At 40.5% G+C, this 9,637-nt stretch overlaps 1 protein-coding gene across 2 annotated transcripts; it reads right to left on the bottom strand.

Annotated features, from left to right (window-relative positions):
• Nucleotides 1-2,320: 2,320 nt before the first annotated feature.
• On the bottom strand, nt 2,321-9,592 carry LOC311138917 (repressor of RNA polymerase III transcription MAF1 homolog). 2 transcript variants are annotated; one of them, XM_084173717.1, is made up of 7 exons: nt 8,710-9,592; nt 8,363-8,491; nt 6,794-6,962; nt 6,269-6,390; nt 5,486-5,605; nt 4,780-4,872; nt 2,321-4,604 (listed from the first exon to the last, which is right to left on the bottom strand). In XM_084173717.1, the coding sequence occupies exons 1-7, from the start codon at nt 8,790-8,792 to the stop codon at nt 4,577-4,579; spliced, it is 744 nt and encodes a 247-aa protein (XP_084029843.1). In that variant the 5' UTR covers nt 8,793-9,592; the 3' UTR covers nt 2,321-4,576. The 2 variants fall into 2 exon arrangements, with proteins under 2 accessions (XP_084029843.1, XP_084029842.1); XM_084173716.1 differs by having other exon boundaries at nt 4,486-4,601; nt 8,710-8,879.
• Between the last annotated feature and the right edge of the window lie 45 nt (nt 9,593-9,637).

Genomic DNA, 9,637 nt, shown 5'->3' with positions numbered 1-9,637 from the left:
CTCTGTCCTTCATCGTCCACTTTGTCCTACTGATGCAAGTACAGCAGTATTATCTCCATATAGGGTATACTGGTAATGCAGTTTTTTTTTTTCTCCCTACATGAAGTTTGGTGACATTTTAAGAAACATATCAGTCATAAGGCATTGCAAATGTCTAATTGCAGCTTGGTATGTCAATGCTGTCAAAGCTTTGTTAACCTGCTGTTAGACATTAGCATGTATAGATGTTGAAGTTATGCTTTTGAAGAAGTTATGAATGTGTTATGCAGGGCCCTTAATCTGAAGTGGTACCAAATGTATAACATAGTTCAGTGTCAAAGTATCTGTTGACATTGCAGACAACAGTAACTACCAACTACTGTATCTCCTGGCCACGTAACAGACGCCTCCTTCAAGGTAGGTGTACACCTGCTGGTCTAGGGTCCAATGCAGTTAGTCCCGCACTGTAGTGTAACGTCAAGAAAGGTGCTTTTCAAAAGCTACCCAACGATTGTGCTTTAACCAATGGAAATATGTTTTGACTCAATGGGAAGAACAGATGAAAAGTATTCAGATAACATGCCCTATGGAAGCAGTCTGTCGAGCTGTATTCCCCTTTGCAAAAAGCAGTAGTTTTACCAGATTTTTTGTTGTGAGTAACTCAGATGGGAACACTAAATTGAAGATCTATATCTGACAGGATTGATACCTCCGAACTTGACGACATCCTGGAATACTTGATGCACATTTTGTGCCTTTATGTAGGCCTACTATTGTTTATATATTTTAGTGACATCTAGATCCTACCAACCATTGAAGTGCCTTGTTTTCATAACCACAGTTTACATTTAGTCCCCCCCCCCCCCTTATATCCCTATCAAAAGTTCACTGAGTTTTGCTTTACCAAAGACTAATGCTGCATTCATAACCTAGTGGGAAGGTCGTATTTACCACATACGACTGGGAACAATCCACTTGAACGCCCCTCCAACTGGTAATTACTAGTGGGAAACTCCTCTATCATCCCTGAGTTCCGACTTCTCCATGCTGATCTGAGGTCACCTACCAAGGAAATTACCTTTAACAGCATTTCCAGCAGTTAAATGCAACAAAACATTATTTATCGGATAAGAGCGTCTGCTAAATGATGTAAATGTTTTTGAACACTAATTTGTTCACAAGCATGATAGCTGTACTTTTAGTTTTTGGTTGACAACTTGTTGGCCATTAGCCAAATCGGCATTCAACAAGTTTAAAGCATGTGAATGCATCCAACTGATATTTACGACTTCACAACTAGTAATTACCACCTTCCCACTTGGTTATGAACGCAGCATTAGGCTACCCACAATCATCACTTATGGTGTGCCGATACAGTTTTAGTGATCTGTGATTCAGTGATCGTTCACCTCGGTCACAGGGTTTGAATGTTTTCTGAAGAACGTGTGATGTCAGAGTTAGCATGGTGTCCTAGATCCCTAGACAAGTGTAGTCATCATTACCTCAGGAGTGAGTTAATGTCTGTAGAAGTATATAGTGCAGTGGGTTAGATCCTGAAGAATACAGTGCTGTAGTGTACTTTAAACAACTTGATTACCCATTTAATGGTGACATCGTGTTAGTATCTGTTGGCCTGAAGAAACAAAGGTATCACATACATTACATAGTACTGTGTATTATTCGTGATAAAGCCTGCATGCAGTTCGCTGACCCTAAATGGATTTAAGATCCTACACTAAGCCACAGCTCTTATTGTGACTTTGTAAATACTTTTTTTTTTTTTTTTATATTGTAAGAAAAGTACACACTACATTTTTTTTCTGATGTTGGTGGATGTACTTTTGTAAACAAAAGTAAAAAAGTATTTGTTGTTGCCAGTAAAAAATAAATCCTTGAACAAACTGACTGTTTGCAAATCAGCCTTTTTTGCGATAAGACCAAACTTTGTCGTCAGAGATGATTGTAACACTTCATTACCCAATCTCTATTTTCGTGGTCAGGGTCAGAAAAATAATTCCAGGAATCAAGAAATGTAAACTATAAACACGTCTTGATTCAGCTTTGACTAATACCAGGATGTACAGTGGAACTGAATATTGTGAATATAAGTGACGCAAAACTGTGCAAGGATCGAGGTTATGACCAATTCATACTTAATAGTAAATATATCTGTAGGGTTTCTGCTACTACTGACAATAGTAATGATGCACTACCTAGTCTCATTCCAAGTCTTGTACTGGTTGGATTACATCGATTTAGAAAGAAAACCAATCTCACCTGAGTTTGACTAGAGAATTACACATCAACATTATTTAAATCAGTGTTTAAAAACAGATGTTTTAGTCAAGACCTTTATTGTACATGGTAAGTTGGTGACAAATAAAATGATACAAGTTGAGAAATAAAACCACAAGTATGAGGTCTTTAAAAGGTGCCAGAAAGAAAATGAAACTATTCTGCAATGTATTCAATAAATCGGTCAACCTTGCGATGGGAATTTTAAACGAAATGTTTTGACAGATAATATATCCTGGTCTTTAACACAAGAGACTAAAATAAATGTGGCTCTGATGCAAAAGAGTTAGCCTACTGTAATTGGACCATATTGTCAGGAAGTCAGACAAAAAAGCCTGTCTGTCCCTACCATGACAACCACCTGGTTATCACACATTGGCCAAATTGATCACAACAAATCAACAGTGAAATGTATGTCTACATTTACATTTTACAAACCGCTGCTAAGTAGACAAAGAATCAGACAATCAACAAGGAAATATGTACTGTAGCCATATCTACCTGCGCAAAGTACGGTTGTCAAAAGCCAATATGCTGATCACTTTGGATGTTGTTGACATTTGAAATCAATATCTGAATAAATTCAGGACAGGTTTGTGGTATCAACATCTCTAGGAAGCATGTTCTACACTAGAGGCAGATACATATACATCACATAGAAGGGACTGGATGCAACTTTACAATACCCGCCTGTATCGTTCTACTATTTTGTACCTAACGTACAAAGGATGAGTCTTTGTCACATTTTACTTTAACAAAACAGCCAAGAGCAAGACTTATGCCACATACAGATGTAGGATCTTAATTTGAGCCAGTTTGCTACAGCAGGAAAATAATGTGAATTATTATGTGGATTATAATTCATTGACATTTTTGTAGGGGTTGATACATGTTTCATAAGGGAAAATCCAGTCTAAAATGTCAAAGTGGAAATTACTTTTTAAACCTCAAATACACAAGTTTGAAATGTCCTGCATTGCAGGAAAGTTATCCTGCAACAGGGTGATCAAATGAAGATCCTACATCCGTACAGAAACACGGTCCTGCTAGTAGTCAGTAGGACAAACATAATGCTGATACAGTAGCTGTGAGGATCGATTTCTGGCTAATCAACCACTCACACTACTAGGCCTAAATAGGTAGCCTTCAGTCCTCCCATTAGTCACAAATGCGTTATTCTATATATTAAGTATATTTCCATCATGCGTCATTTGATAATGAAAGTTGGACGATAGGCATCACAGATCTCTACTGGGAGTTTTTCAGTGAAAGGAAACTCAGACTAGATTTGTTTCAAAACGCCACACAGTGGGAGAGCAACAGTTGGACTAAAGGGAAACCTGCTCTATAGCTAGACTTCTGCTATCATAAAACTACTCAGACAAACTAAAAACTGTTCAACTAAAGCAATACCTAAAAAGGCGTTTAAAGTTATATTAAAATACAAGATATGTAAATTAGGTTCAAACAGTACACTCTACAGGCAGAGTTTGTATTTGGTGTGAGAATTCACGTGTCACACCGACACACTCAAGTCCTTAAAACACATAATGGAATTGAGAATCAGAACTAGATTCTGGAGTGCTTTTGGAACAGCGATGCAGCAGAATTGTATTTGCTGGCTTGACCCATAAAACTATAGACTGCACTAAGTCCTGTCGCTAAATAAATTAAAACATTGTAGGTTTGAGTAGCATTGGTATGGAAGGTAGAACATATCCAAGAGCCAGACTGATTCAAGCTGGTATGTTACTTTTTCATCAGCTAAGTTAAGTCTGCCCCCTTGTGTTTAAAACATGCCCTCAAGCATGCAGTCTGAAAAGGGTCCTAAACCTAAATCTTGAGTCAATTTGGTACTAGAACAACCACACTTTGGAATGGTAAAGCTGAAAAAACTGAACGTGATCATAAAAATCCCAAACTTTTCTTACCAAAAACAAAGAAACAGCATAGAGAATGTGAAATATGTTGCAAATTAATGAGTGCCAGAACCTGCTCCAATACTAGGTCAAACAAAACACACGCCAAACATAAAGCTTTTGCTTCTGATAAACAAGGTAAGGAGAACATAGCAATGGAAAACTAAAACGATACACAAATAAAGTAACAGAGCTCCACGCTCACAGTCTGACTTCTGCAGTAAAATATGAGGTCCACCACACAAATTACGAAGAAGAAAAATATAAGTAAAATCCCAACCCGAACAAGTTTAAGATGTGTTGTAAGAGAAATGGTGGCGACGTGGGTACAGACAGACATCCAAGTATACCATCTGCTCCTGTATGAGATTGGGACTGGCGCATCACTGGGCACACAGGGCACCATACCTACTGAGAGAACAAATACATGGTTTAGATTAGAAGATTAGACCGATCTAAACGATGCATCCATGAACAGCACTAATTCAACATACAAAGACCGTAAAACTGTTTCATTCTCTATGTTTTCGAAACCAATCACATTTGAGGTTTTTCTATTTGGGGAAAGGCAGTGTGTCCTCCTCACCTCTCTTCATCCATGTTCTCATCATAACAATCTTCATCCAGCTCCAGATCCAGTTCGTTACCAAAGCCAGAGTCCCGTGGGGCCATGAATAAACTAATACACAGGGACAAAAGCAAATGTTGCTCACCACAGACCACATCAATGTATAAGCATTTCTTTCAGGGATGGAATATAAGTATTTTGGGCATTCGCCAGTCGGAGTAGTAGACGGATTTCTACTGGCCCAGGTAACATTCAGGTCCAAAATCTGTGCCATGCGATGTTTGAAAAGACAAAATGTCACTGGCCTGGCGGGTTAGTTTCTACCAGCCCAGTCTGAAAAGTACTAGCCTCAGGCTAGTGAGCTAGCTTCATTTCTATCCCTTCCCTCGTTCTTTGCATTGAGCTTTGAGCAAAATATAAGTATTTATTTCATTGATCGTATTGTCAGTATGCAGTTATATTGTCTTTGATCAACCATGTTCAGATTGTAAACAGATGATTTCCACTCAGATAAAATAATACCATACCGTCTCGTTAAATGGACATGAGAAGTTAAAAACGGTATAGTTCACTCAAAAATAATATGTTTGTATTTTGTTCATTAGTCCAATTTTAATACAATCCCAAAGAACTGTGCACGTCAGCAGTCAAGTTTAAAATAGAGGACTTTCAATACAGAGCACAAAACTGTAATAATGATGTGTTTTAAAGTCTTCAGTCTTACCTGACCGAGCGGCATGTGAAGAAGACGATCCTCTTCAGCCTTGTGTTGTAGAAGAAGTAGTTGAAGGACCACATGTTCCCCTCCTCTCCGTACGGGTCAGAGTCCAGGTCTGGGTTGTAGCTGCAACATCCAAAACAAAATGGCCTTTACATTCTGGTTCACAAACGAAATGTACAGGTAACTACCAAAATAAAGGAAACACTTGAGTAAATGACAGATACAAAGTATATTGAAAGCAGGTGCCTCCACACAGGTGTGGTTCCTGAGTTAATTAAGGAATTAACATCCCATCATGCTTAAATTCAAATATAAAAATGCCCAGTTGCCCATTATTTTGGCTACCATGGCTAGAAAAATAGATCTTAGTGACTTTGAAAGAGGGGTCTCAAAGGAGCATAGGGGGTTTAAAGGGTGTGTGTGTCTCAGTCACCAGATCTCAACCCAATTGAACACTTACGGGAGATTCTGTTTTCTACCACCATCAACAAAACACCAAATTATGGAATTTGTTGTGGAAGAATGGTGTCGCATCCCTCCAATAGAGTTCCAGACACTTGTAGAATCTATGCAAAGGTGCATTGAAGCTGTTCTGGCGGCTCGTGGTGGCACAACACCCTATTAAGACATATGTTGATGTTTCCTTTATTTTGTCAGTTACCTGTATGTCTCCTCATGTGTTTAAAGGTGGCGGTGCTCGTGCCGGAGTCTGGTGTAGAGATAGCGCTGCCAACTCCAGACCACACATACCCTCTCCACCTTTAAGAAAAAAATGGCATTGCTCACCTGTAGATGTCACACTCTGACAGGCAGATCTCTGTGTCGATGGCCTCCCACAGCTGGGGCTGTAGCCGACTGTACTCCTCCCCAGCCGCCGCCGACAAACTGCTGTTCACCGCGTTGAACACCTAGCGTCATACACTGTGTTAATAATGCCATACAAAACGCAGAACATTCGTGTTTATCAGGCCATGTTAGGATTTAGCCAACACTGACCATGTCTAGACATCGACTACTAGATTCAAGCACTGTGTTATACTTTTCATTTTGGAGTTGATCTGTTAGTCCCCTTCCCAAGCCTTTTGTCCTCCAGGTAATGGATTACAGTCTCATACCACATGAGACCAGACAGGCTTTGGGTCGTGTACAAGCTGCCTCGGCACGTCAAGCCCAATCAACTCCTGCTACTGTGTAGTGAAAGCCACGACGCAAAACCAGCAGAATACGCTGGTTCTGGTGTAAGCAATTCATACCAGCAACGTGAGGCAGGTACAGGCACTGTTGTGTAGGTAGGAGATGTTAAATCCTCACCCAGTTTATGCTGGGCTCTCTGCTGAAGTCGTGGCTCTTGGTGCGGCTGAAGTCATAGTCGGGGCGGAAGGATTCGTTGAGGGTGGCGATCAGGTAGAAGAGGGTCTTCCTGCTGCACTTGTCAGAGAGAGGCCCCTCCCCCTCGTCTCCACTCTGACTCTGGCTCAACCTACAACCACAGCACAAAACCACACACTAGTTAGTGTTATGAACATGTTCAGTGCACACTTGTGCATACTTGTCATTTCAACTGTTTGCTTGACAGGAACTACAGGATTCTTCTAGGTCTTCATGTAACCAGGCCATGGGCATTACAGAATACAGATAGAAGTGTAATGACTAGAACAGATTCAATTCACTATGTTATACATCTACTTTATACTGTGCGTGTGCTCTACGTGCATCTGCAAAACACTGATCATTTCTCCCAAGTACTGAATAGATCTCTACTTCCTAAAGCAGCTGAAGAAAATCGGCAAATACTACCGCTGCACCATCGAGAGCGTCCTGACCGGGTGGTGAAGACGTCCCAGTACATCACTGGGACCGTGCTCCCACCCATCCAGGACATCTACTCAAAACGGTGCCTGAGGACCGCACGCATCATCATCAAATACCCCACACACCCTAGCCACAAGCTGTTCTCTCCCTTACTGTCGAGCAGGCGGTATCGGAGCATGAGGTCTGATGCCAACTAGTGACGGGTCTTTCGCGAACAAACGGCTCTTTTTGAAGGGATCTTTTTGGTGAACGTCGGGAACCGAATCACCTCGGTGAAAGAGCTGTTCATTTGGCTCCCTGATTTGCATACTGCTACTACTGCTTTTTGAGCTCAAAACAACGTTTTTCTGCGGATAAGTTACAAAATAATTTTCTAAGGTCCATATAATAATTTTGGCAGGTAAAACAACATGTGAACGTGCATTTCACGATCTGACATAATGGTAGCTTACCTTTTGGGCTTTACATAGAAGATTTGCAATTTTTTCATGGTTCTAGGTCGATTTGGGAGCCAAATGAACCGTCTCTTTTACGTGAACAGAGCCAAATAAGCCAGCTTACCGAATAGACTCGGAATGCCCATCACTAATACCAACAGGCTCAGAGACAGTTTTTATCTACAAGCCATCAGACTGCTGAACACAAACTGGACTGACCACCTGCTCGGATTCTCCGCACCATAGCACACATTCACTCACTCATGCACACACCCACACACATATACATTCATGTTACACACACATCACAACTGCTGCTACCAGACTCTTATTATACTGCTCAGTTTATACACTGCCCCCATCCACAATACATGTGTAACTATTGGACTATAAATTGTGCCTTCCTGTATTATACTTATGCTAAAATGTTTATTCTATTCTACTTAGCCATTTACTTCATGTTCATATTCTTATCTTGTATTATTTCTAATTGTTGTTGCATTGTCCAGAAGGAACCTGCAAGTAGGCATTTCGTTGGACGATGTATACCATGCATATCACGTACATACGACTAATAAAACTTGACCTCTGAGTTTCTATGGTGGTGGTGTACTGTGAACTGAAGTCTTACTTGTTGGGGCTGATTCCTGAGGACTGTGGAGGGGACAGGGCTTCCAGGACATGAGGCAGTCCCTCCTGGCAGAACTGCTTGAACATCTGCTTGTCCTCACCTGCCATCTTGCAAGAGTAGCTTTCGATCCTGAGGAAAGACACGGTGCAAAACAGTGAATGGTTCATCACATCATGCATCCACTTAAGCAAATTACGTGGTTGCTGAAAATTGACTTCCTGTGTAACACAGTTGTGTTAGGTCTTCATAGCAAGGCATTGAAGTGCTGTCAAATTCTGTGCAAATGTCAATTTCTAGGTCTACATACCAAATGGGCTGGTGGCACTATTGAAGTGTTGAGAACTTACCTTCCTATTATCTGACAGTCTCCCATTTCAATGGTGAGTCTGGTGTTTATGGCTTCAAAACTTGAATTTTCCAGGAGTTTCATCTTGACAGTTTATGTTTTCTTTTGCAAAAGTGCATTAACTCATCCCCTGTTTAGTACCTAGGCTTGAATACTACACTGCAATCTGTCACCACCAGGAGGTCAGGTCATCAATTCAATTCTGATAAACAAAATGTCACTTGTCTTTGCAACCCTGTCTTGCTTTGCACACTTTAGTTGAGATATTCAACAATGGTCGTACTAATGTAGTTAGCCTAACAATTAGCTATGTACTGGCCCACAACAAATAAACTCGGTCAAATGTGTCGTTCAAAAAAACAGAGAACGCATAAACGTTTCAGGCCTATCAAGCTGCCTTGCTAATGGAGCTAGCCATCTTGCTAATCGTGCAACAAAGCTTGCCTTGCATTTAAATACATCCGAGACAACCGGCCGTGGAGAATGAAGATCCACAGCTCGCTCGCGCGCGCAAAACAGTTCTGTGTATCTAGCGCTCGCTTAATTCAATACCAAAGTAACCAATTTCAATCACAAACTTTAAATTCAACATTGCACGATTAATTTATGGATTATGTAAATATCTTTGTCGATGGCTTAAGGCACTTAAATTTCTGATAAAAATGTCTTCCTTTTTACTGTGAAATTTCCAATACCTGCCATTAAATAAACTGAAATTAGATACAAAAATCTTCATCCCAGCTTTTGTATCAGAACTTAAAGAGAAATCCCAGGCTTCTCGAAGCCTTTCGCATTCGATATGCACCTGAATTTGTCTGTAAAAACAGCAAACCAATTTTGTTGTTTTGATCCTTCCTCAGTGTAACTGCACTTCCTTCTTCCCTACAAGCCCAGTTCCTCTTTTACCGCATTTTGCCTCTAGGGGGCGC

This window comes from Coregonus lavaretus, assembly GCF_964263955.1.
Source record: "Coregonus lavaretus genome assembly, chromosome: 12".
Classification (NCBI taxonomy): domain Eukaryota; kingdom Metazoa; phylum Chordata; class Actinopteri; order Salmoniformes; family Salmonidae; genus Coregonus; species Coregonus lavaretus.
The sequence above is the reverse complement of the archived record's forward strand: the minus strand, read 5'-3'. Positions and strand labels throughout refer to the sequence as shown.

What these genes read in the sequence shown, in the direction of transcription:
- LOC311138917 (XM_084173717.1), bottom strand. Translation starts at nt 8,792, where the DNA reads ATGAAACTCCTGGAAAATTCAAGTTTTGAAGCCATAAACACCAGACTC. An exon ending in GACTGTCAGATAATAGGAAG is followed by an intron (nt 8,492 to 8,709) that starts GTAAGTTCTCAA and finishes GTCTTTCCTCAG; the next exon opens with GATCGAAAGCTACTCTTGCA. An exon ending in TCAGGAATCAGCCCCAACAA is followed by an intron (nt 6,963 to 8,362) that starts GTAAGACTTCAG and finishes CTGTGGTTGTAG; the next exon opens with GTTGAGCCAGAGTCAGAGTG.